This window comes from Balaenoptera ricei, chromosome 6 (assembly GCF_028023285.1).
Source record: "Balaenoptera ricei isolate mBalRic1 chromosome 6, mBalRic1.hap2, whole genome shotgun sequence".
NCBI classification, from domain to species: Eukaryota; Metazoa; Chordata; class Mammalia; order Artiodactyla; family Balaenopteridae; genus Balaenoptera; species Balaenoptera ricei.
The window spans coordinates 99,778,872-99,806,392 of NC_082644.1; the positions used below are offsets into that span (position 1 = coordinate 99,778,872).

At 40.9% G+C, this 27,521-nt stretch overlaps 1 protein-coding gene across 13 annotated transcripts in view; it reads left to right on the top strand.

Annotated features, from left to right (window-relative positions):
- The window catches only part of PALM2AKAP2 (PALM2 and AKAP2 fusion), a 624,626-nt gene that overhangs the window by 531,165 nt on the left and 65,940 nt on the right, over positions 1-27,521 (top strand). Inside the window, exon 1 of one of the 13 annotated variants that reach the window (XM_059925277.1) lies at positions 19,509-19,567. The exons of the other annotated variants lie outside the window; for them this stretch is intronic. Coding sequence (XP_059781260.1) covers positions 19,532-19,567 — 36 coding nt within the window. The 5' untranslated portion in view covers positions 19,509-19,531. Of the gene's footprint in view, positions 1-19,508; positions 19,568-27,521 lie in introns of those variants that run through there. 13 annotated transcript variants of the gene reach the window in all.

Sequence of the window (27,521 nt, forward strand, 5' to 3'; positions counted from 1 at the left end):
CTTACTGACTTAACTCAAAAACCATAGGATGACTGGGAGGCACTGAGGAAATGACAGCTTCCAGATAGTCCATCGGCCTTCCAGAACCTGTGTCTTTGGGGAGACAAGTGAGGCAGAGCTAGAGCTGCAGTTAAGTGACTCCCAGAGGCCCCTCACACTCACCGGTTTCCGCCTGGTCTGATTTATCAGGAGTGATGGGAACATGATTCAGAGATGGTCTTTTAAGTATTTTTATTCTGGTTGAATCATATCTGGTGGCTCTTTCCATTTTTCTAATGTTATCTGATTAGCTCAGGGATGCCCAACCTTTATTGTCCTGACTCACTGAGAGACGCTGCTTGGTCATGAATGGGGAGACCCTGGGGAGGAAGAGGGTTGGCAGGCATTCCCCCCTGATGGGTATCCTGGCAAATTCCAGGGAGGGAAGCATGTGATCATGACTTCCAGCAAAGCCTTACTAAAACCTTGCACACAACCCATCGTGGAAACACTTTCATCTGCTCTAATACATTCATCTTCCCCTGAGAGGAGGCTGAGCTGACATCACCCTATCCCATATTGCACACCAAGAAACTGAGTCTCAAAGAAGCTAAGGGAATGGCTTAGAGTCCCACCCTTAGATCTGGTAAAATTCCAGGTGGATACAGACCACCAAAGTTAGAGGAGAAAGGAAAGTCTAGAAAGACTTTCTCCTCCTACTTTAAACTTTCCTGTATTGGTTGGATAGCTTCCAAAGAGTGATGATAATTTTTTAAAAAATCATTTTTTAAAAAACTAAAAATGTATTATATTTGTGATTATTATTCAAATTTAAAGAAATGAAAAACGACCTAATCAATCCTCTAGTTCAGTCCTCTCATTTTTACAGATCAGAAGACTAAGACAAGTGCCATTAAGTAATTTGGTCAAGGTGATACATAAGCTGGCAAGCGGTATAAAATATATTTCAAAAACTTAATAGACTACATGTGGTTATTAAAGCTCTGTATTCCACTAAATACACCTTTAGCTGCCTGAACTACCCCAGATGACTCTGGGCTGTACTGTTGAAAGAAAGGCTCCTGACCCTTGGCTTTGGGGTCTGTGAGACCCGGGGTGAGAACTTGGTGCTTCCTGGTACGTGCATGACCTCGGGGCACGTGACTCTTCTTCCTTATATCTGTTTCTTCATCTGCAAATGGGAGTAATAATTCACATCTTGCAAAGTTAGAATTAGAAATTAGAGGTAATGAATTAGGTAGAATCCATCTGAAATCGTCGTGTTCATAGATTAAGATGGTCAAGTATTGGGAATGTCGTATAGTTTAACCTAAAATATAAAGAGTCTGATAGATGCTCAGTAAATAGTAACTGTTCAAGTTATAATAGGGGATACAATAGAATTTTTGTGGATATTATAGTGAGGTCCCAAATGTCTGTTTTCTTTTCTCAAGGAAACAAGGAAGACCAAAATGGCTCTGCGTTTTCTTAAATTTTACAGGTGATCTCTGACTTTGGAAAGCTTCTTACTTGAGTGCCTGCCCTCCCCCCGTGGCCCTTCAGGATGTGATTATTCTTTTGATGTCTTTGACGGTTCATGGCTCAGTTAACCTTCTTCCATTGCTCTTGGGGACAGGTCCTCTGTAACCCCTCCTTCCGGTTTTCTTTCATTGAAGATCAGTTATTTTTAGGTTAGAAACTTTTCTGTACAATAACTGCCCTGCCTCACTAATGCATAGAAAATGGATATCCTTTCAGGATTTTTAGCACTGTTATAGTTTCTCTTCAGATAAATTTTGGCTAAAACTCTATAAAATTCACCTAGACTGAAGTAATATTATTGAGTTATAAGAACCTGAGGATGATTTTGGGGATTCCTGTGTTCTGGACGTCACTGTGTAATTACCTAAATGTTTTGCCTTGGGCTTCATATGACTAGTTTATAAATATACAAGATTTATAAGGTCATTCTAAGTAAAAAATTTGGTTATTTATGGTTTTTCTCGGCATTATATATTCATAGATAGTGCAGACAGTGAGCGTTAAGGAAACAGGGAGAGGTGAGTTATTATTAGTTCATATTATTATTTCATTTTATTGGATTTTCGAATTTTTTCTTCTCAAATTTTCTCTGAACCAGTATAACACTACATCCAAGGAAATGTGTTGCTTAAGCTTGTTGGTAAAAGAAATTTAACCATGTTTCGCTATAAACAAACCCCTGACATGGGCAGAGGTGGGGGGAGAGGGGAGAAAGAAATAGAAGAAAATAATGAGAAAATCCTAAATCTTCATCATTTTCCATAGGCTTCAACCCAATTTTCTACTCCCCAAAGTGACAGGCTAAGCCTTTTTGTTTGTTGTCTTTTGAAAGATTAAGAAAAAGGAAGCTGACATTCATGTAAAACTTAACTCACTCAACAACTTCAGATGCCTGGTGGTAACATCACTCTGCCCACATTTTCAAGATTTATCTTGTTGCATTAAAACTGCAGATGTTATGTCGTCTGTTTTACTTGTCTACATAGTTTTATTACTAGGCAACTTAGTAGTCTTGCGATCTAGGTTAAAAACAGGAAAGAGAAGAAATGGGAAAGTTGGAAGAATAAATTCCACCACCTCCAGTGTGGCAGTGATTGTCAGTAATGAAATATGAAAGGATCAGGTACCGTGCATTTAGATGCCCTATGAAGAAAGCAGATCTAAGGTAGTAACATTCAAACTTTTAAAAAAGTTTTATCATTTAGTTAGATTTCCCAGGTGGCCACTAGAGAATGGATTTGGAGGAGCTTGCAATGGTCCAAGGCCAGTGAGGGCTTTTGAGGGCAGTGGCGGAGGGGATAACAAGGAAGAGGCACGTTTATTCTTCCCTGACCTTTCACGTGACCCCTCCTTGGCTCCCTTCCCACGCTTCCTCCTTTTGTCTTTTTCTCCTCTGTAAGGGCAGGATTCCACGGCAGCCTTTCAAGATCTGGCACTTAGCTTATGCTCTGAGAATTTACCAAGTGAATTCTTGCTTCTCGTAAATAGTAACCCACCAGCCAGGGTGGCATGTAGGAGAAACAGGATGGGATGTCCAGCCGTGGACCAGGTTGCCAGCGCTAAAGCGGGGCTCATTGCAACACAGCGCTTTCTGCCTGTGTTTGAAGGATGGAGGAATGCCGAGCTTGGACCATGAGGGCAAAAGTAGCCTCTCAAAATACCCTGCAGCCATGCTGGGATGGATGGGATGATGGACTCACTCTGGACCAGCTCCACGGCTTGCCTGGCAGGTGGCCAAGCAGAATGGGGCGGTCCCTGATTGATCAGAGGTCTCCAAAAACTGCCTGCTGCTAAGCTTGGATCTTTCTAGAATCATGTAGATGATAGAATTTGCCTGTGGTGTCATTTGTGGAAAAGGAAGAAAAACTGAAGGTGGACCTGAGAGAAATGACTTGTCCTGGGTCCTCCCTGTTCTGAGAATGGCACTAAGGGTTTGAAGGAAGGGATGGGGATGAGGATGGGGAAGACATTGGTTGAGAGAGATTTGTAGTTAGGACACAGGCATCCTTACATGCAGGAGTCATGTCTTCTTTGGGGGAGCAGTGTTTATATAGCATAAACGCTCTGGAGGTATATGGACCACCAGGAGGCATGATCTATCCATGTGATGCCTGCCCTACAAAGGCAGTCAGCCTGCCCAGATAACCCACCGTGGAGACCAGCCAGCTTTTAGACTACTCTCTAATTAAATGACTCTTTTCCCTGTACCTTGCTCTCACTTTGTGGGCTACTCAATTCATTTCCCCTGTCTCTTGAGTTCGGCCCCAGTTCCACCTTGGTCGACACCCCAAATGACCCTATTTCTTGGGCTCACCCAGCTGGCATTCCTCCTTCCTTCCTTGCTTAACTTTGCATGTCAACTTCAATGTGATTCTCTAAAGAGAACATATTATTAAAAAATGGAAATCTGAGACAATGAGGAAGAGTAGAAATGCGTCACTGTTTATTTTTAGGCCCAAGAATTCACACAGCAACAAACCCAAACTGTTAATTATTGCCTTAGGAAAGGTTTCTACGACTGTGCTTGCCAGGTACAAGAAAGGAAAATTACAATTGATTCTGCATTACTCTTGGAATAACCTCATCATAGATTTTCAAGCACAGACTGAGCCTTTTTGTAAAGCCCTGAAGCTTCTATCTGCAAGTCCATCTTAAGGACAGATTCCCTGTTCTGAGCAAGAATGCGTCATCGCTGGCCTTGTGTTTTCAGATTAACGCAAAGCTTTGGGGGGAAAAATGCTTTAGTAAAAAGACTAAGGGTTGTTCTTCCATGGAAGTTCCTGGAAACTTCTCAACTGGGACATTTGAAGCAAGCCTCATGACCTGGCCTGAGAATTGCCACGGCTGACACGCTTTTATAGGATGTTCTACAAGGACCTATTTTTGTGAACCACAGACTTGGGCCATGGTTAGCCTAGCTTGTTGTTTTATCTCAGTTAAAAGACTTTTGTTAAAAGAACAAACAAGAAAGTTCATATGAGTCAAGAATGTATTTTAATAAAGAAGATGTGGTACAGATATACAATGGAATATTACTCAGCCATAAAAAAGAATGAAATAATGCCATTTGCAGCTACATGGATGGACCTAGAGATTATCATACTAAGTGAACTAAGTCAGACAGAGGAAGACAAATACCGTATGATATCACTTATATGTGGAATCTAAGCAAACTAAGTCAGAAAGACAAATACCATGTGATATCACTTATGTGTGGAATCTAAAATACGACACAAATGAACATATCTATGAAACAGAAACAGACTCACAGATGTTGAGAGCAGACTTGTGGTTGCCAAGGGGGAGGCGGGTGGGGGAGGGAAGGATTGGGAGTTTGGGGTTAGCAGATGAAAACTAGTATGTATAGGATGGATAAACAACAAGGTCCTACTGTATAGCACAGGGAACTATATTCAATATCCTGTGATAACCCATAATGGAAAAGAATATGAAAAAGAATGTATTTGCCTGGGCTGATATAACTGGCTGTATAACTGAGTTACTTTGTGGTACAGCAGAAATTAACACAACATTGTAAATCAACTATACTTCAATAAAATTATAAAAATAAAAGAATGTATTTTAGATGCCAGCTCTAAGGATGTAACTAGAGGGCAAATGATATTAAGTTTTCAGTTTCTCCAGGGACTCGGGTTTACATCCAACGTCATCACTTCTATATGGAAAATTCTACCCAAAAGTCTTTTTCTCTGTGCAGGTTCTGAAAAAAATTTGGGGGGTACTATATTTCTTAAATGTAACTAGCAAATATATTATGAAGATGTGTTAGTTTTTTTTCTGAAGGCTGAATTGATTGCTACTTGGCATAAACTTTTAACTGTTCTATTGTTCCGTCAGGATGCTTATATAGCTTCATGTATCTCTCCACAAAATACATATTAATTGCCGAGGGAACAGAGTAAATTTGCGGTGGAGGAACCTGGCAGACACCACCCTAGTCTCAAATTAAAAACTACCACCATTAGTAATTGGACAAATTGACATTGATCACCATCTGATGAGATGAGCAAGAGAAAAACACAGCATCACTTCTGTGATATTCCTACAAAAACTCGTAACTTGGATCTAATCATGAGAAAATATCAGATAGCCCCAAATGGAAGAGCATTCAACAAAATAACTGGTTTGTAATTTTTTAAAGCATCAAGATTATGAAAGACCAAGAAAGTGCCCCAAATTGAAGGAGACTAAAGAGACATGAGAATAAATGCCACATGGGACCCTGGATTGAACCATTTTTTGATAAGAACATCATTGGGATAACCGTTGAAATTTGAATGGGGTCTGTAGTTTAGATGGTGGGATTCTGTCAACGTTAATTGCATGATTTGGAGGCTATACTGTGACTAGGTAAAAAAAGGTCCTTATTTTTAGGAAATGTACATTGAAGTGTTAGGAATAACGAGCCTTATCTTTGCAACTGACTCCAATGGTTTAGAAAAGAATTATATACACACGTATTCTAATAAGGTTTTAAGGTAAAAGACGTTATTATAAGAGACGAATTAGAAGGATATGCTCTTTCATGCGGGGACAGTTATTTCTGCTGTCAGTTTGACAATCTTGAGAAAATTCTAGCTGATGCTTGGAGTGCCAGTGTTTTCATGCACCAGTCCTGTAGTCTGCCCCTGCTCTTCTGAGATTTGAGTGGAAAGTAATTTCAAATATGTTGTGAAATTTACCAATGTAAAATTGCTGCTGTGAACAGGATTTAATCTGTTTAGGGCTTAGACACCTTATCTTCAAATTCCTCTGACATGAAGTATTGAGCTAGTACTACATAAAAGTGTTTGAAGACTGAATCAGATGTGTATGTGATTCATATAAGTGTATAATTTACCTATAATATTTATTTTTCCTGATTATGAAAATACTACTATAAAAACTGTAGATACACAAAGTATAAAAACAACAAAAAGAAAATAAAGTTCAAATAAAATCTCACCACACAGAAACCACAGGCCACTGGTAATATTTAGGCTCATTTCTTTCTAATATATATTTTTTAAACTGTCCCCATTCTTGCGACAGCGTGCTGAATATATAGTTTTTTCTATAAACTCAAAAAATATTAAATATCAAAAAACATTAGTTTTGTATCCTAAGGTTTTTATTCATTTTAGCATAAGCATTTTCCCAGTAAACAAATTTCAGATATTTTTTAAGCTTTTCATTTTCACATAATTTTCAACTTAGAAAAGAGTTGCAGGAATAGTACAAAGAATTTTTGTGTTGCTTTAGCCAACTGTTAACATTTCTCATAGCTGCTTTCCCTCTCTCTCTTCATATTCATGTATATGTGAATGTACATATATAATGTACATGTATTACATATATTTAGATATTATTTTTAATATAGCTTTTTTCTGAACCATTTAAAAATAAGTTGCAGACATCATGCCCTTTTATGTTATTTTATAGTCATAGTAAAGTTTGAAAATTCAGGAAATTTGATATTGATACAGTACTAATATCTAATATAAACTCCATTTTCATATATTGCCAGTTTTCTCCAAAATACTCTTTATAGAAATATTTTTTTAACCCCCAAACCAGGATCCAATTCAGGATCATTTAGATGTCATGTCTCCTTAGTCTCTTTTCTTCTGGAAAAATTCTTCAGCCCTTTTCTTTTTTTTCTTTTTTTCTTTTTTCTTTTCTTTTTTTGGCTGCTTTGGGTCTTTGTTGCTGTGCGTAGGCTTTCTCTAGTTGTGGTGAGCGGGGGCTACTCTTCGTTGCAGTGCGTGGGCTTCTCATTGCAGTGGCTTCTCTTGTTGCAGAGCACAGGCTCTAGGCATGTGGGCTTCAGTAGTTGTGGCACGCAGGCTCAGTAGTTGTGGCACACAGACTTAGTTGCTTTGCGGCACGTGGGATCTTCCCAGACCAGGGATTCAACCTGTGTCCCCTGCATTGGCAGGAGGATTCTTTTTTTTTTTTAATTAATTAATTAAATTTTTTAACATCTTTATTGGAGTATAATTGCTTTACAATGATGTGTTAGCTTCTGCTTTATAACAAAGTGAATCAGCTATACATACACATATATCCCCATATCCCCTCCCTCTTGCGCCTCCCTCCCACCCTCCCTATCCCACCCCTCCTAGGTGGTCACAAAGCACCAAGCTGATCTCCCTGTGCTATGCGGCTGCTTCCCACTAGCTGTCTATTTTACATTTGGTAGTGTATATATGTCCGTGCTACTCTCTCACTTTATCCCAGCTTAACCGCTGCACCACCAGGGAAGTCCCAGCCCTTTTCTTGATGTTGACGTTTATGAAGAGTACAGGAAATGTCCCTCCATGTAGATTACTCGGTTTTCTACACATGGTCATAATAGCTACTAAACATTCCACTGAAATATATTTAGATAATGGTTTATGTTGGGCAGTTAGGTGGTTTCCAGATGTTTGCCTTTATAAATAATATTGCAGTGAACAGCCTTATACTTATGTTTTTGTAAGCATCCCTGATTATTTTTGTCTAAAAAAATCTTGGAAATGAAAATGCTGGGTAAATTGGCCTGGATCTGACAACATATTTCCAAATTGCTTTTAAGAAGGGCGAAAAGGGCAGTAATAAAATCTCACAGGTTGCCAAATGAACCTCCGTTTTTGAAACCCAGGAATCTAAAAGAAAGACCTATGGAATATATTTTATGTTGTTACTGTTAAGTTTTCTCTCATATTTTTGTTAGATGTGCCGTGTTAAGTAAAAATGCAGGGTCCCAAATTATGCACACTTCATGTTTAGAAGTGTAGAGAAGACAGAGTTGGCCAAAGCGGCCTCAGAGTTGTGTAGGCAAGCCAATTGTTCTGGGTTGTTTATTCATTTGAAATTGATCCTGGCACCCATCGAGATAAGATTACTGTATCTTTGCTTGGGGCTTCCTTTTACTACCCATATAGGTAAAACTTTAATGTTTATTTTATGGGCAATTTTTAACATCTAGCACGTGAGTGAGGCTGTCACACAGACTGTACCCCTCCAGTGCCAGGCCCAAGCACAGCACTTGTCTCAGAAACGATACTAGTAGGCCTTTGTGCAATGAAGTGAATAGACTTGGTGGAGAGCTCTCAGTGAGTCAGAGTTTGGGGAATCAGTGCTCTTGGTAGTTAACAGCATAAGCTCTGGAGTCTGACTCTTGGGTTTGAGTCTCAGCTTACCACTTACTTGCTGTGTGACAATGGGCAAATCCCTTAACCTCTCTGAGCCTTGGTTCCTTTATCTGTAAAAGGGGGATCATAATGGTACCCATCTAATAGGGTAGTTGTGAGGACTAGGTGAGATAACACATAGAAAGTCCTAACGTGGCACATTCTAAACCCAAATTCAGCGTGAGCTTTCATGATCATAGTGACCGTCCAGTCACTTTGAGGTTGTGCTTTGCAGTGGCAAAATCACTTTTGCATCTTGTCAGGTTGATAAGGCAGGTGTTAGTTCTTCCCTTTGACAGATGGGAAACCCAGGTTCAGAGAGGAGCTGTGAGCTGCCGAGGCTGTGTGGCCAGTACACGGCGAGGCCGGGTGTTCATCCCTGTTCTCTGACTCATAGGTCAGGGCTCTTGTTCCTGAGATCCGCTGCCTCTTTCATAACTCTGTACCTGAAAGTCCAAAGCTATCTGGGCAAATGTTAAATAAACCCCAGGATATGTCTTGATATAGACCAGGCATCAGCAAACATTTCGGTAAAGAGCAGGCAGTAAATATTTCAGGCTCTGCCGGCGGCATGGTGCATGTTGCAATTACTCTGCTCTGCCTTTGGAACTTGAAAACTGCCTTAGACAATATGTAAATAAGTGGGCGTGGGTGTGTTCCACTAAAACCGTATTTACAAGAAACTGTGGCAACCAAATTTGGCTCCTGCATGGGCTGTTTTTTATCAAACCCTGATTTAGACAGTTGGTGCACTTCTGGTGGGGGAGCATGTGCATTTCATTATGTGGGCCACTCAAGAACCTTCTTTTGAATCCTTAGACATAGTGATAAATGCGCCAGTAGCTTAGGCCTGGCACTTAGTAGGTACTTGGTCACTGCTTGCAAATACATGAGAATTTCTTCTATCAGTCTGTATTTTCCTATGGAGAATTTTTCTAAAGTTATATATTCCTATATTTTAAAAAAGATTGTGGTTTATTTAGCATCTTTGAATTTTCAACTTCGTTTTGTTTTGGTAGCATGTCATTCTGAAATGACATTAAAAGCACATTGGGAAAAGAGCTCTTATCTCCAAATGTATATGAAAAAAAGTTTTTCAGATATTCTTAGTGTTTATTATATATCAGTTTATTTGATTTTCATTCTCTTGCAGTGAGGGTAATTTTTAATAAAAACTCTCTTTGGGGATTTAGACAGTTTTTGTTTTAATTAGAAAGATATCTATCTCATTTGTACTCTTAGACTACTGTTGACTCAAATAATTTAAAAAATAAGGGCTGAGGACACATTTGTTTTTTCAAATTAAACAACTACTCTTTGTAACCTAGATAAGAGCCAGCCTGTGGATACGCATGGGGTTTTGCTCCAAGAATATTTCTCGTGGTGTGGGAAATGGCAGTGGTGGCCTCTTGACCCTCAGGCCAAAATACATTTAGTTGTACTTCAACCATGAGAGCAACCCCGTATGACAACTAATTTTAGGAAATTTGTGTAGTTAATTTGAAATATTGCCTTGGGCAGTCCAGCCTTGGCTGAATAAAGATGTTTTCTTTTCAGATCAGTACTTTGTTGCCTTCAATGATTATTCTGTATCAATCTGCCAAGAACTATTATTTCCCATTTGTAGAATTTGATGAAGTCCCTCAGAATCTCTTGGCTGTGGTCAACCTTTCATCTGAAAGGCAGCAAATATACCTTTCTGTTGTACAGCAGAGAGTGAAAACATGTAGCTTTTTTTTTTTGGCTGTGCCGCCTGACTTGCGGGATCTTAGTTCCCCGACCAGGGATGGAACCCGTGCCGCACTGCAGTGGGAGCGCGGAGTCTTAACCACTGGACCGCCAAGGAATTCCCGTATGTAGCTTATTTTAATCTTCAAGCTGAGATATTAGGTTAATCATCGGTTTCCCTTGGTTTTTCCACAAAGAATCGTATGGAAAAGACTTCGATACAATCATTGTGATCCAGCCAGTGAAAGGGGCAGCACCGCCCAGTTCCATTCCAGGGGATGCACAGCCTTGCACTGTGCATTTGTCTCTCTGTACTTGCTGCCAGCTGGGAGAGAGAGAGACTTGGGTTGGAAGGTTGAGGTTCCCTGTCTCAAAAAAGTATCTTTCTTCTCCCTCTCTTCATCATTCAGTTTTGTGAACCTAACATTCTGGCAGCTACCACGTGCAAGGCACTGTGCTAGGTAACCCTGGGGATATAAGCATGTAATTCATCGCTACTGTTAACCTGCTGTATCCCAGGAGGGATTTGAAGGTAATTTGAAGGCTGCATCCCAGAAAGGAGACCAATGGTAGTCACTGGCAAACTGGCAGGCAAGGTCTTCAGTGTCTTCTGTTTTTCTAAAAGAAAGATACTTGGGAGGGAAGAAAAAAGTCATATATTCCATCAGTTTTCAACCCTGTGTTTTATGCCACTAGGAGAAGATTCAATAGAAGTTGCCGAGAATATTGATAGTTCTAGATAGTCAAAACCTTTGAGGTGTGATGTCAGCTAGGGTAAGAGATGGGGGGAAGCACAGTGCAGCCTGTCTGCTTACCACACATAGTGGTTATGATTAGACATGGGGAGCGTGTACTTAGAGCACCATCATCCCTGGTCGTTTTTCTGATCCCTCCGTCTATAAAAGCTGTGCCCACTGGTAATTTAGAAAGAATTGGATAAGCTGAATATTTAAAGTGTTTTGAGCTCAGGAAACCAATAAACAGAAAGTTCAAGAATCTGTGGTTTGTGTTAAAAGTATTTTGTATCATTCCAGAGATGGAATGAAAGGTACATATTTAAAGTGAATGCAAGCGGGACTTTCCTGGTGGTCCAGTGGCTAAGATTCCACGCTTCCACCGCAGGGGGCTTGGGTTCAATCCCTAAAAAAAAAAAAAAAAAAAATCCTGCCTGTCGCAGCTAAGACCCGGCACAGCCAAATAAATAAATAAATATTTTAAAAAATAAATAAAGTGAATGCAACCTACTGTATAGCACAAGGAACTATACTCAATATTTTATAATAACCTGTAAATGAAAAGAATCTGAAAAGTTTTATATTTATATATATCACTGAATCACTGTGCTGTATACCTGAAACTAACACGACATTGTAGTGAAAGTGCGGGGTCCTAACCACTGGACCGCCAGGGAATTCCCCTAACACCACATTGTAAATCAACTGTACTTCAATTTTAAAAAAGGACAAAAATTTAAAAATAAATAAAAAATAAAATGAATGCAGTAAGTAGAAAGAAGTACTGCTTCAACCTGGTAACATTGCAGAAATTGCTTTGGGAGTGCTTCAGAAAGACTATGTACCTTTTAATAAATAACAGAAGGTGATTCTTCTGACACTCTATTTGCTTAATTTTCCAAAGCCTTCTAGAAGATGTCTATTTTGGAACATCAACCAAACTAGCTCAAGTTGAAGGTTTTCCTCTTGATGAAAAGTAATGAAGCCAATGATATTTTTTTCCAGGGGGAAAAATTTACAACTTGCACCAGAGCATTTCGTGGAGAATTACTGTCATCTGCGTTTGGAAATTCACATCATTAAAAAGAGAAATTTTGGAAAGGCAGGGGTGGACTAGAATTGTGGCTTGTATGTCGCCTGTAATCGTGTATTCCTTTTCTTAGGAACCTGTTTTTCTTAGGGGATTATGTTCTGAAAATAGAGCACACCACACTTACCACCTGGCTTGGTGGGACACAGCATTTTGTTTACTGTTTGGGCTTATGTTCTGTGGACATGAGCATTTTCACAGACAATCCCAGGACTGAAAGGGCTCTTAAAGGTCAGCTAGTCCAGCCCCAGCATCCCCGTCCCAAGTGGTCTTTCTGCCAACAACCAGAGCCTGATTTTCCAGTGGCACTCCAGCCTGTATTTGGACAGTGCCCAGGTGACAGAAAATTCTCCCGTATACGAACTGGAATCTCACGTTGGCTTCTCTTCCTGTGCTTCATCATTGTTGGGAGTTTCACCAAGCCTGTGCCGTTCAGATATTAGAGATTTGAAGACATGTTTTCACACTCACACCATACCCCCACCCAACCCAGCCTTCCCCATCATGCCCCCATTCTTCCACCTGTATCTCATTTGATAGTTAAAGCCCTTTACCACCAACCTCAACCTTCTTAATATGTGGAGTCAAGAAAGGAACCTGTGTTCTAGTCCAGAAGGTCACTTCTCTGGCTCTTAGTTTTACACTTTTGTTAATATAGCCCAAGATAATATGGGAGGGTCAGGCTCTAAAGGGTGAGGCTTGGTGTGGCAAATAAAAGTCACCCCTGGAATCACCCATGAAGTACAATGTATAGAAGAAACACATGGTTTTGTGTCTGTAGCCCTTACAATAAGTCCTGTTATCCTAAGGTTTAGAACTACTGATCTGGCCTAAAGAATGGAATTAAAGAAAAAAAAAAAATCTTATCTGCAGAAGACTTCTGTGTAAAGAGAGTGAATTGAACACATGCATCTTCTTTTGCTCCCAGCCAAACAAAACCTCATTAAAGTGAGGTTTAAAGGGAGGTTTTATTGGGTTTTTGCTTTATTGTGGTAAAATGTGTGTAACATCAAATTTACCATTTTAACCATTTTGAAGTGTACAGTTTAGTAGTAAGTACGTTCTCATTGTTATACAACCATCACTACCGTCCTTCTCTAGAACTTTTTCATCTCTTCAAAGTGAAGCTCTCTACCCATTAAATACCGATTCCCCATTCCTCCCTTCCTCCAGCCCCTGGCAACCACCATCTTCTTTCTGTCTGTGGATTTGACTACTCCAAGTCCCTCGTGTAAGTGGAATCATAGGTATTTGTCCTTTGGTGGCTGGCTTCTTTCACTTAAGGGAGTTTTCTTAGAGGCATAAATCCGCAAGCACAAGGACAACAGGAAAGGAGATGATAGGAATAAAATTTTTGGCACAAAGTTGAAGGAGATGTATGGTTAAAGTAAGGAGGACTGATCTGTTTCAAGATGGTCTAAACATTCCTGAGTCCTTTGCAGTCTTTCATATGAATCAATTGGCTCTCAGCCTTCCCCAGTGACAGCTTAGGATCCTGTTTTTTCAGGTCCTAAGAGTTTTGTGTCTTTTGTTTGTTTTTTTCACTACTTATGTGTCTGCTTTCTGTCTTCCAGTTTTATTTTAAAATTTCATTGGTGGCATACTGGTTGTCTAGGTCTGGAGGGGAGAGGAGGAAGAGAGAAGGGAGGAATGGAAAGTGACTGCTAATGAGTATGCATTTGTTTTGGGGGTGATGAGAATATTCTGAAATTGATTATGATGGTTATTGTACAACTCTGTAAATGGCTGAATTGTATGGTATGCAAATTGTATCCCAATAAAGATGTTATTTTTAAAAAAATTCATTGGTGGCAAAGAGAAGATCCTATAAGCTTCCAGGGGTTAAAAAAAAAAAAAAAAGTTTACCACAGGCAAAGATCAGGAATCAAAATGGGTCTTGGCATCTCAACAGCAACACTGGCAGTTAGAAGGCAGTCGAGCAATGCCCTCAGGAGTCTGGAGGAAAATGATTTTAAAGCTAGAACTTTCTATCCAGCCAAACTCTTAATCAAGTATGAGGGTAGAACAATGACATTTTCAGACATACAAGTTTTTCAGGAAGCAACTGGAGGGAGGTTGTTCACTGAAATGAGAGAGTAAACCAGGAGAGAAAACTACAAATGATACAGGAAATAGGAGATCCAGCATGGAAGAGGCAAAGGAAGTTTCCAGGTGCTGACAGTGGGAAATCCCAGCTCTGCTCCCAAAGTGTGTCAGAAGGCTCAGGAAGTGATTTCTTTCCCAAGGTGGAATTAATAGGATATTTGATGCATTTCAGTGTCATGAGAAGAGATTTAAAGATATGGTTAAAATTTAGGGCTTGAATTAGTGAGAAATATATAAAATACTGAGTAAAGGGGGCAAAGTACTGGAGAAAACAGGAAGATATTCGGAAAAATCATCATAGTTTACCACATGGCTCATGGCTCACCTGGAAGTAGTGTTATGTAATCATAATAATACTGATCTTTAAAAGTTTTAGTATAATTGTGAGGATAGGGGCAATTGTGTGGTGAGGACATAGATAGAAAAAATCATGAAATCCTCATTTTCCATATTGGGAAGTCAAAAAATAGTGCCAACAACTGAGAAATCGCAAAGAAACAATATAAAATTGTTACTAAAAATTATCTAAAAGAGATTAAAGTACTTTCTTCTTGGGAGGAAGAATTGGAAGGGCGGGGAGTGAGGGGATGGAGTTAAGGGATTGTGTTCTACAAAATCCATAGAACTCTTAGGCACTTTAAATTATGTGCCTGTATAACCTTCATAAAATAGTAATTAAAATTAAAGCAGATGTGAGGAAAGGAAAAAGAAAGATACTGGAGGATATGCTCCAGCAAAATGAGAGAGCAAATAAAAAAAGTGGACAGCATGCAGAAAACAAGGGATCCCACAAAGTGAAGTCTAGTGATCAACCAGGCAAGACAGGGGCAGGAGGACAAACGGCTGTGGGACACAGCGGAGCTGATAAATTTTCTGATCAATTCAACTATTTAGAAAATGCTATCGGGAGGTTTTACAGACCTTCTAAAATTGTGGGAAGAGTTAGTAATAAACATAGAAAACTAAGAATTGGGAAAAATGAGGTACTTCTTAACTCTAGAGAAAAAACCCATAAAATTAGACAAGAAAATATAATTATAATGTACTTCTTAGGTCAGCAGTATACAAAATTTACATGATCCTAATAATGTGAAGACTGAAGAATTAACCAAAATTTGTGAAGTACAGGGACTTCCCTGGTGGTCCAGTGGTTAAGAGTCCATTTTCCAATGCAGAGGACTCAGGTTCGATCCCTGGTCAGGGAACTAAGATCCCACACGCTGCAGGGCAACTAAGCCCAAGCGCCGCAACTACTGAGCCCACGCACTCTGGAGCCCGTGCACCGTGACAAAGAGCCTGCGCGCTGCAACGAAAAGATCCCGCGTGCCACAACTAAGACCCGATGCAGCCAAAAATAAACAAATAAATATAAAAACAAGATTTGTGAAGTACATAAAAATATCGGGAGAACAAGCACAGGGGGAGTCAATGGATAATGTTTAAAACTGAAAAATAAAAAGCAACATGACATAAACATCTTATTTAAAAGTTTGGCTTTTTAAAAAAAAAAAGTTTGGCAGGTAACGTAAGAAATAACTATAAAGAGTTGAAAGTGGTGTGAGGCTAAGGAATGGGAGGAAGTGGGACAATAGTTTTGACACTTTAACCCTTCTATTGCCATTTGATTTTAAAAACCATGCGCATGCTCTGTGCATTTTTATCTAATGAAAATTAAAAGTAATTTAAAATATTGAAAAGGAAAACTACAGCTGTGTGGGCAGTATAAAGGATCTTTAATCTTGTTAAGAGATGGTTTATTATTGTGATTATTGAAGGAGATCATGTTTGGAAGAGCACCTAGCATACCAGTCGGCTCTAAATAAGATAAATCCTTAAACCTAAATGGATTTATTTATCTAAATAGATGGATTTGCATCTGAAGCAAGCATGCTTGACCAGTCCCACTTAGAGATAGTCCCTTGAAAAGCTACAGAGAGTGACTTGGCCACCATTTCCTGACCTTCCAAGATGGCATTTCTTGCTGTGGTGGATTATCACTGTTGGATCATGGGCATTGGGCTCATGACCCCACAGGTGTGTGTATGTGTGTGCACACATGCATTAGATTGTAAAATCAGTCCAAAGGATGTGACTGCATCAGCCTGTCTTGGCAGCCATATCACTTCTAGCCCACTTGACACCATCAGGCTTCTGGACACACTGGCAGTATTTTCCATCCCTGTTCTACATAGTATAATTGTCTCAAGTGTTACGCTCCTTTCCAATTCCTTCACCACCAATACATCTCTAGGATCATGAAGATCATTAAAGAGCAAATAGTCATGTCATCCTTCTTCTTAAAGCCTCTTGCCCATTGCCCTAAGAATATAATCCCCAATCCTTGGCATTCAAGGCCTGTATGAGCTATGATTTCACCCTGCACCCATTTCTCTAGGCTTATTTCTTGCCACTCCAGACCTCACCCTTTACACACCAGTGAAACCAAAGTACTGGCAGTTCTCTGTGAATAGTTTGCCATTTCATGCCTAAGTATCTTTGCTCTTGCTATCCTTCCCGCCAGGAATAGCCATTCCCTGGCAACTTGGCACTTCTAACCCCCAACGCATACCACTATGGCAACCCTAACTCTATCCCCCTTCAAGATGTAGGTTAATCAGCTCTTCCTCCGGGAAGCTTTCCCTGACTACCCTATGCTGAGTGAAGTGTCCCCTTTTGTGCTTTCATAGCACAGGTACAATCCCCCTCACAGAGTCTCAGAAGTAATGCATCATCTTAGTAGTGCTGATGTGTCCATCTCTTCCAGAGGAGGTGAGCACCCACGGGGTGGGGTATCCTGTCTGTCTTGATCACTGCCCTGTGTCCAGTACCTGACACAGCTCATTCCCATGGGGCCTGGCACTAATTGTGTGGGTCCTCAGGCTTGCAGCCATTTCTTCAGAAGTGACTCTTCCCCTCCATGAGAGGAGCTTCATGTCTGTTCTTGGGGGATCCCAAGACCATGGCCTCCAAGTCTCCAGCCTTGTGATCCTGGTTGGAGGCTTCTTTACCTCCTTACCATCTGAATGCACAGCTGCATGCTCTGGATGAGCTGTGGAATGTGGTTCCATGGGTCAAAGTTCTGACAAAGCAATTCACAGTTCACTCGCCAGGTTGGGTGGATTTCCTTTTTTTTTTCCATTCCAGCAAGGAAGCACTTGGGCCAGGTGCATTGATTCATTCATTGATGGACTCAGCAAATATTTAGAGTGTCTGCTCTGTGCCAGGCACTGTTCTGGGTAGTTCTGGAGAGGCAGCAGTGAATTAGAGAGGCAAGGTTTCTGTCCTCAGCGACCTTACATTCTAAAGGAGGGACGCAAACAATACAAAGCAAACACAGGCAGAGTCATTTCAGGTGGTGGTAAGTGCTGAGAAGAGAAGAAAAGGGAGTGTGGGGTGAGGAGGCTACTTAGATGTGGGGATCAGGGGAGGGCCCCTCAGCCTTTGGGCTGAGGTCTGAATCCGGAAAAGAAGCTGCTCAAATGGAGAGCTGTAGCGGCACTGTCTCATGTGGTGGCCACTGGCCACCTGTAGCTATTTAAATTGGCATTTAAATTAATGAAATGACATTAGAAAATCAGTTTCTCAATCACACCGGCCACATTTCAAGTAGTCAGTAGCCAGCGTATGGCTGGTGGCTACCATGTTGGACAGTGCGGATATAGCACATTTCCATCACCGCAGAAGCATTCTATTGGGCAGAGCTGAGCTAGAGAAAAAACATTCAGGGGAGAGGGAACAGCAGGAGCAAAGGCCATGGGGCAGGAACAGACTGGGGTTGGAGGGGCCATTGTGGTCAGAGTGTTGTGAGCAGTGGCAGAGAGAGGGCATTGGTTAGGCTGATGGGAAAAGCGGGGGAGAAGGGAAAATGAGATTGCAGAAGAGCAGGTGTATCTGTTCCAAAGAACTGCCTCTTTTAATTTCACATGCTGAAATTGGGGCTGAAGTCAAGACTAGATTTGTCTGATAGAATTTTTAAAAGTAGAATGAAAATGATCTCCAGAGATGATATAACGCATGTAAAAACCACTTGAGAAAAGACCTCTACAGTATTGAAGAATACAGCATGGATCCAGTAAGTCATGACTTGGAGAGATATACTGGTTGACTCCAGTGGCCAGTGGGTGAGGTCATGGCGCTGCCCCTCGGCCTTAGAAGGAGGGAGCCAGCCATCCTAACTGAGGCCAAGAACATAGCTTCCTGTGTCTTTCCCCCAAATCTCTTAAAAACAGAACAACAGTTTTTTTGTTTGTTTTGTTTGTTTTAATTCTCCTTAATATTGGGTTGGCCAAAAAGTTTGTTCAGTTAGTGAATACATTGTTCAATAAAATTCTTGTTGAAAATGAAAAATGTGTCTTGTATTTTTATTTAAAACCGAACGAACTTTTTGGCCAACCCAGTAACAGTTCTCGGTAAAAGTAGGATTTTGACTCTGTGCCTTAGGAGGCTAGAATTATAATCCTTTTCCATTAACAGGAGCGTCTGTGTCTTGACTTCATTTCGTATCACTTTTCATGAAGGGCTTGTCCCTTTTTGCACCTGCCTCTTTGCTAAACAGGTTTTCTTCCTCTCTTTGTAAAGGTGCCTTTGTCTGAACCAATAGAGTTACTTGTCTTTACTGTAAACACAGTGTCCAGTGACTCTCCTTACTGTGGAGAGCCAGTGGTTTTGCAGGAGGGAAAGCGTCTTGAAGGTCACTTTCTGGTGTTTATTATAAAATAAGTCATCAGAACTTTAAAAAACAAAACAGGAACTGCCCACTGCCTCCCCAGGGCTCCGTTATCCCATTACCTTTGAATTCAACTCACAGCTAGCATTTGTCGAATCATAATTGATCTGATAAAATGTAATCCGATAATTAGTAACTGTGTACAAATAAATACACTCGACTCCTGTTTCATTTGCCCTTGAAGGCTCTAACATGGTTCCAAACTGTACCTTTGAATCGGAGAAGTCGGGCGGGTTCACATTGCAGTGTGTGTGCTTCGTCTGGGGCAGTGTCCACCAGGTACGTGTGTGCACAAGATGCCAGCTCCGTCCCGCTTCACCTGAAACGTGGTGACCTGGCAGAGGGCTGTGTCCTTACGTCGGACATCTGACCGAGGACAGGGAAACCCGGGCGAAGCTTTAGGAGCAGCTGCTTCCCAAGATCAGGTTGTGACTGAGGGAGAGTCAAGGTCATGATTGCCACGTGGATGTTCTTCTCTCTCTTTACGGTAGGTCTCCTGGGTTGCTTCCTTTTACTCTGGAGTACTGCCGGGTGCCGCCCAGGGAACTTTAGTGCACCTTTAGTGCCTCAAACTCATGAATGGACTTTTCCTGTTATTCTTTAGGAAATTTTACCTTTGTGAACTCAAGGCACTGTAGTTGTCCAGAAAGAAAAAGCACATCCCTGTTGTTTTAGACACTGGAAAGTTCTAAATAGCTAAAGGTGTGTTTCTCTGGGTGACTTTTCTGTAAAAAAGCCAAAGCAGAACAGCTCTAAGTCTGCAAAAATGCTCTTCGGTGTCAAGTTCCAATTTTGCTGTAAATTATTTCTCTTTCCCTAGTAATTACCATAATACCTTAGGACCTTCCATTTATATAGCACTTTTCTTCTCAGGGAGGCACAGCTTAAATGGGAATGTTCTCTGGGCTTTTTACCTGGTGATTTAATGCTATAATTATTTCTAAACTAGTTAGTAATGATTGTGGATGCATTGTCAGAAAGCTAGGCATACAGCCCATGAACTGCAAATACATGAAAGCTATACAGGCCCTGATTTCAAATCTGATCAAATTGTTTGCCACTGACCTTGAACCTGTTGGCAAGGTAGGTCGACATGAGGGTCGAGCTAAAGAATATCCTTCTTAGGGTTTGAAAACTATTATAGGAACTCCTGACCCACTTCTGGCCCGGCATCCTGTCCCCAGCAGGGCTTGGGGGGCAGTTTTCGTATTTGTGTGCTTCTCCTAGCCCAAGTCAAAGAGTGGAGGGAGATAGTCTATATTACCTCTAGCGAGAGTGAAGTAGAGAAAAGAAGTGTGGATTACACACTTGAACTTTTTCAAGTTCACAAAGATCAGGTATTGTCTGTGATCAATACAGACTGTTAAGAAACATACTCTTAACTCGAGAGGTGACTTCATTTTCAGAACTCTTTCAAATTTGTGTGTGCTGATTTATAAAGTAATGTGTGTGATCTTTGTTGCTTTTCTGATCCCAGACAGTTTTGTGTTGTTGAGATATATTGATATATATCATTTAAGATTTATTTATTTTTTTTTTATTTATTACTTTTTATTTACGCACAGTAAAACTCTTTTTGCTATATAATTCTGTGAATTTGGACAGATGCATACAGTTGCAGGCAAGGTACAGAACAGTTCAACTATCTCAGTATATTTTGTTTCGAATTTCTATTTGCATGTTTTGGTATTGAGTTTACTCTTACTTCTGAAGATGGAGCCAAACCATTTTGTGACGAATAACACAGCAGTGTCTGACACTTTCCAGGCTTAGGATTGAGTGAGATGTTAGAAGCAAGGTCTTATTTGCTGATTCTTTCCTCAAAGAGTTATAAATAGGAAAATTGCACTATCTGATTAGTTGTTTCTTCCTATTATAATGAGCGGATTAGAATGGCATAAGGTATTGCACAATATATTAAAAATAACTGAAGAAATTTATAATCAGCACTGTAATTAGTAAAAGTAATACACTAAAAATGAAAAAAGTTGATGTTTTTGCAGTTTAGGTTTTTTTTAATGTAAATTGAGTTCTGTGCGATTTTTAAGGGAAGTGAAATGCTGCTAGAAGCAAAGGACTGCATAGCTTAAACTGAAGGGGATTAAAAGCTCAGATCACTGAAAAGTACAAGGATGGGTTTCAGGCATGGTGGAATCCAGGGGTTCAGATGACATCATCAATGTCCCTCCATCCCCATTCAGCTGTGCTTTCCTCTGCGTTGGCTCTCTTCTTGGTAGGCTCTTTTCCTTACGGTATCAAGATGACAGCAGCTCTAGGCTTTTATCCCATTTTCTCAGTTCCTTTCAGTTCCAACCAAAGTCTCAGAATGGAGTCTCATTGGCTGTGATTGGTTCTCTTACCCATCATGGCTCCAGAGAGAGAGAGAGAGCATGGTGGGGAAGGTGCAGTGTTCTGATTGGCCGGGCTTGGGTCACATGCTCACTCTTGGAACTGAAGGGGTATCAGCTCCCCTGGACCATAGGGCAGAAGGAGGTAGTGACAGAAGGAATAGTTCTTTAAGGAGAATCGAGGGTCAGACAAATCAAGACAACACTTGTATGTAATGAAGCCTCCATAAAAAACCAAAAAGACAGGGTTCACAGAGTTTCTGGGTTGGTGAACATGTGGAGATTTAGGGGGAGTAGCTCACTCGGAGACCGCATGGAAGCGCCATGCTTTTTCCCCATACCTTGCCCTCTGCCTCCCTTCCATCTGCCTGTTCCTGAGTTATATCCTTTTATAATAAACCAGTAACCTACTGAGTAAACAGGTTTCCTGAGTTCTGTGAGCTGCTTTGGCAAGTTAATGGAGCCCAAGGCAGGGGTCATGGGAACCTCCGATCTGTAGCTGATTGGTCAAAAACACAGATAACAACCTGGGCTTGCAATTGGCATCTGAAATGGGGCAAGGGCAGTCTTGTAGGACTGAGTCTTTAACCTGTGGAATCTGATGCTGTCTCCTGGTAGATAGTGTCAGAACTGAGTTGAATTGCAGGATTTCCAGCTGGTGTCCGAGAACTGCTTGTTGGTGTGTGTGGCCCGGGGGGGCTGGGGGTGGTGTGTGGAGGGACCTCCCTACTCCCACCAAACACACACACATTGGAATTGGTGAGCAGAACTTTTTATTAAAGTAATATGTCTTCTGGTTAGGAATGATATAGAAATGAACAAGCTGTTCAGATAGATTTTCACAGATTTAGAATCTGAGAAATCCACTGAACACCACAACCCGGAATGGTGGGCACCTAGCATAGATTAGGTGCTCACTAAATGTGTTGAATAAATTTAATCCTTATGCTTTAGTTGAGAGTTGTGGAGAAAATTACTCCAAAGACCCCTTCCGAATCTGTACATTTTCTATAAAGTAGTAATGACTTTGAAGTCTTATCGAGAGATGTCTCTATCTTCTTGTGCCAAATAGATGTGTGTCTGGGGCCATTTTAATGTTGTTGTTAATGACCTAGGTTATAATGCCAGTGTTCAGCTCCTGTAGCACAAGAAATAAAATCTATCTGACTCTATATAAAATCTACATGGACATAAACCTTTTGGAGAAATAAAGCTGGATGAATTTTTACTTCTGCAGATGAGATCATTTTGTGAATTCTTGGAATGATAACTCAGATTTGGTTTGGATTCTGAGGCATCGGATGCCTGGTGGGGTGTGCGTTGTAAACTGATATGGCATTAACTTAACAACCATTCTACTGCATAAGTGGTCAGTTTGGCAGACGTCTGTGAAGTTGCCCCCTCTGAGCTGGAGTGTACTAGGTGCTGGAGATACAAAGATGGCTAAGACAGAATCTCAGCTTCTGAGAGTCTTACTGTCTGATTTTTTTTTTAAATTGTGGCAAAATATATAAATATAAAATTTTATCATTTTAAACCACTTGTAAGTGCAAAACTCAGTAGTATTAGGTACACTCACAATGTTATACAGCCATCGCCACTATCTATTTCCAAACCTTTTTCATCATCCCAAAACAGAATCAAACAATATTTGTTCTTTTTTGCCTGGCGTCTTCCATATAGCATAATGTTTTCAAATTTGCCATATTGTAGCATGTGTTGGAATTTCATAACTTTTCATGGCTGAATAATATTCGTGTGTGTGTATACCACATTTTGTTTCACCATTCACCCATTGATGGACACTTGGGATTTTTCTGCCTTTTGGCTACTCTGAATAGTGCTGCTATGAACATTGATGTACAAATATCTGTTTGGGTCTTCCCTTTCAATCCTTTTGGGTAACCAGTTTTACATCTTGCCTGGCCACATCCTTTAGCTACTTCTGGCCAAGATTTCTGCTGATTGTTACCCTCACTTCTGACTATTACACTTTTCGCTACCATATGTGTGGGGATCTGGATTGGTGAAAATCAATGGGAAAGAAGAGAAATCAGAAAGTAACAATTCCGAGAACAGAAATAGTGAATCTTCTGTGTTCTGGCTGCTGGCTTTTTTCTTCTTGTGCCAAGCATCATTGTAAGGTAGCAGCTCCCCTTTTCCCTGGAACTTATGCCTAGGGGCAAGGGAATGTCAGGAAGCCTCAGAAAATTTTCCTGGAGACCTCACTGAAAACCATGTAAATGGGGGACATTGTCTGAGTGGGTCATCCTGAATAGATGATGCAGATGGAAACCTAGTTACTAAATACTGCAGACCTAGAGGACGCTGACTGTCTTTCTTTGCACAATCTTGCTAGCTGTGAGTTCCGTCATTGGGGAGAATCCTGCGGAGAGGGCTGCTTTTAACTCCAGCTGCTGTGTTTGGGTTGGTGGCTTGCCTTAGAAACAGAAAGGGGTCAGCTCTCCCGTCAGCCACCCAGGCTTCCGGCTGAGTTTCCTTTTAACCCTGGGATTTCATACGGACCCTGAGCTCTGAAAGCAGATCACATATGGCCAGCCGTCACCCACAAGAATAGCCTTTTGTTCTTGGGGAGCTTCGCAAAGCAAGTGGGAGAAGGGGAAGAAAACCTTTTTGTAAACATGGAAATGTATTACTGAAATTCCTCCCCTCCATTGCCCCCTCCCCATTTTGTGCTGTTTACTGGCATCAGGACTTTTGCTTTTTTCCTAAGGCTGAATCACAACATTTGGCCATAGCAATGGCAAAGTGATGGAGGTTAGAGTCTTAGAAGGAAGGAGAATTGAGCTCCTGGAGTAGGACCACCATGGGCTGGGCATGGCACTGAACTAGCACATCTCTGAGTCTTCCCCTCCCCCCAGCCAGCTTAAATGTACAACATTATTCAAACAAGCCCCACAAATCAGTGAGCCTGTGAGTCTGAAATCACATGCTCAAATCTGATTTTCAATTAGAATGGAGAGGGCTGGGCGGTTTCATGCTGCTTCTTCTGTGTATGAAGGGTGATGTGTTTTCTCCTTGGTTTATCCAGACCGATTCATCCTTACTGCTCCAAAAACCCCACAAAAACAAAACAAAAAATCCCTGCAGCATTAATGCAAATTTCAGGTCCAAGGGACTCTGGCACCAGCTGGCGATGGCTGATGTGATTTGGATCTAGTTATTAAGCCTGCCATAGGCACCTGGCTCTTCCTTCAGGCTAGTCTAAATGGAGATTTCTAGGTGGTCCATGTATAATGGATGGCAGGCACAGTTCTTTACCTATCTGTCAGTCATTTACTGAGATTCCGCTAAGTGCCCGGTGCTAGGGACCTCAAAACGAGTCAGATGCATCCCTGTATCAAGGGGTCTACAGTCTAGCCATCTTCCTGCTACTTCCTGGGAAAGAGACATTTTTTGGTTCAGGACAGCAAATTTGTCATGGGCATGAAAAGAAAGGCTGTTATTTTTATTTATAACATTAATGATGTAATAAATGAAGAACTTCACTATGTCAGGCTCTTTTAATAGAATCACAGAATTTTCAAACTGGTTAAGAATGCTGGCTCTGCAGCTGGACTGCCTGGGCACAGATCTCAGTTGACTTTACTATAAAGTGGGGGTCATAATAGGACGAGTTTCATAGATTGGTTGGGGAGATTAGGTAAATTATTTTACAAAATGTGCTCAGAATACAGCCTGGCACTTAAAGCCATGTTACCTTTAAACTTCTGATTCATTCATTCATCAAAAAATGAGTAGTAGTGATGGTTGCATAAGTCTGTGAATATACTAAAGCCCCCTGAATTGTAGACTTTAAAAGAGTGAATTTTATGGTATGTGAATTATCTCAATGAAGCTGTTATAAAAAGAAAATTAATTGAGTACCTATTACGTGCAGGCACTGCCTTTTAAAACTGAGCAGGTCAGTGACTTGCTGAAGGTGAGCGGCAGAGATGGTTCTAGAGCTCAAGTTCCTGGCACACAAGCCAAGCACTTTTGCAAACTGTCAGGGATGAAATGAAGATCACAATTCAGATTGGAAGCTGAATTTCTGTCCAGATGCAGAACCAGACCTTCAGTTAAGAAAGAAAAAAAGAATATTTTGAAAAATGTATATATATATGTATATCTGAATCACTTTGCTGTACAGCAGAAATTAACACATCGTAAATCAACTATACTTTCATTAAAAAAAACAAGAGTAGTGTGACCTTAGACCCTCTACAGTCACCAGCTCTTTCCAGCAATTCCCCTCACCTGCTGCACACCTCTGTGCTTTCCAAGACTTCAGCCAAATATAAATTCCTATATAAATACACTATGGAAAAGGTGCCAACAATTCTCCCCACCCCAGCTCTGGACATAGAATGGAGACTTTTCAGTTAGGTTTTTCAGTGAGCTATTGCTTTCATAACCAATTTTTGACATTTAAGAATTAGACCTTCTTTAAAAAAAAAAAAAGAAGAAGAAGGAAAGGAAGAAAGAGAAAAAAGAGAGGAAGGAAGGAAGGGAGGGAGGGAGGAAGGAAGAAAGAAAAGAGAATGTTTCCTATTGCAAGACAGGGACAGCATTTAAAAATCAACCCCCTTATCACCACTACCAAAAACTAATAACAAATTTTGTCCCCATGGTGAAGAAAATTTTACTCATTCTTGAGATTTCTCCACTAATGTATAAGAAGAAAAAGAGTGTTTTAGAAATAAAATGGTTTTGTTTTTTCCTGCAGAATCCATTTATATAGTAATAGAAACCATTTTAGATCTGGAATTGCCTCACAGCCTTCGGCTCCCATCAGCCTCCTGCTTTTTCTGCCATATGCTTTGTTCTGGGATTTCTTCCTTCTCCTGACATCTGGTTTTCAGGATAAGGGAAAGCCACTTCCCCTGAACTAGTGAAATGACTTTCAGAGAAAAATGGCTCAAGTTTCCAGGCAGCTATGAATGAGATGTTTTTCTGAGAGTCCCGAGCAACTATCTTGAGGAAGGAAACCTAAGAAGGTACAAGCCTTCAGCCCCTCCATTTCCCCAGGATGGGCTTGAAGCACTTTTTCCTTTAGTGGCTTAGAGGGCACCCAGCTTTCCCTAGCAGATGGGCAGCATTACCTCACCCCACATTTAATGAATAGGTTTGCCCCAGGGGGTGGAATTGTCCCAGGGTCTATTATGAAATCTCATTTGCTTTGCATGAATCAGTTCAGGAGTCCCGAGAAAACAAAATCTGAAAAATGAAAAATGGTAAAATAGGCCTGTCACTTAGAGCTACCCATCTAAATCAGGTTTGCCCTGAAACCGCTCTGACTTGGCAAGTGATAAGCGTAGTAATTTTGCACTTTTGTGATGGAGAGGGCTTTTAATTGAATTCCATTTCTTGTGGGAAGGAGCAAAACCAGTTGTAAACACCTTTCACCTTCCCCTCTCCCTTCTCTCTTTTTTTCTAGGACTGTAGCCTCTGAGGCATATAATTTAGCTCTGAAAGCAGACAGCTGGAGGAAAAGAGTGGAGGGGGAGGGGATGGTAGCTGAGAATCATCCAAATAACACACAAAGCACGCTTTTTTTTTTTTTTTTTTAATCTTAAGCATTTTATCAAGAAAGGTACTAAGAACTGAGTTTCCTTCAGCCAACAACCTCAGGCCTTTTATAAATCTGACTTTCGAAGGGTTAGACATTTGACCTTGACGCAAGCTGAAGTTTGAAAGAGCGGGCTGGGTATCATTGGGCCCAGAGGGAGGCAGAGGTTGCCTTGCTGCTATTTTGGAAAGATGAGACGGTGGTGGACAAGGCCGTGCGGCAGCCCACTGCCCATCCGGAAGGAAGCCGATAATTGTCCACTTGCTCCTGTGTTTGTCTGGATCTGTCTCTTCTCAGTCACAAGGAGGAAACTGAGGCAGCTTATCATAAGATTCTGCAGAATCATTAAATAAGAAATGGATTGAGGTTTTGGTTCAGATAATAGGGTGTTTCCCCTCAAGACCTCTGTTTACATGGGCGGTGGTGGCGGCCTGAGAAAGGCCATCGGAAATGGGTGGCCTTAATTTTCACTCTTTTCCTGTGTCCCACATATGAAGCTCCTTGTGCCAAAGACAGGCAGA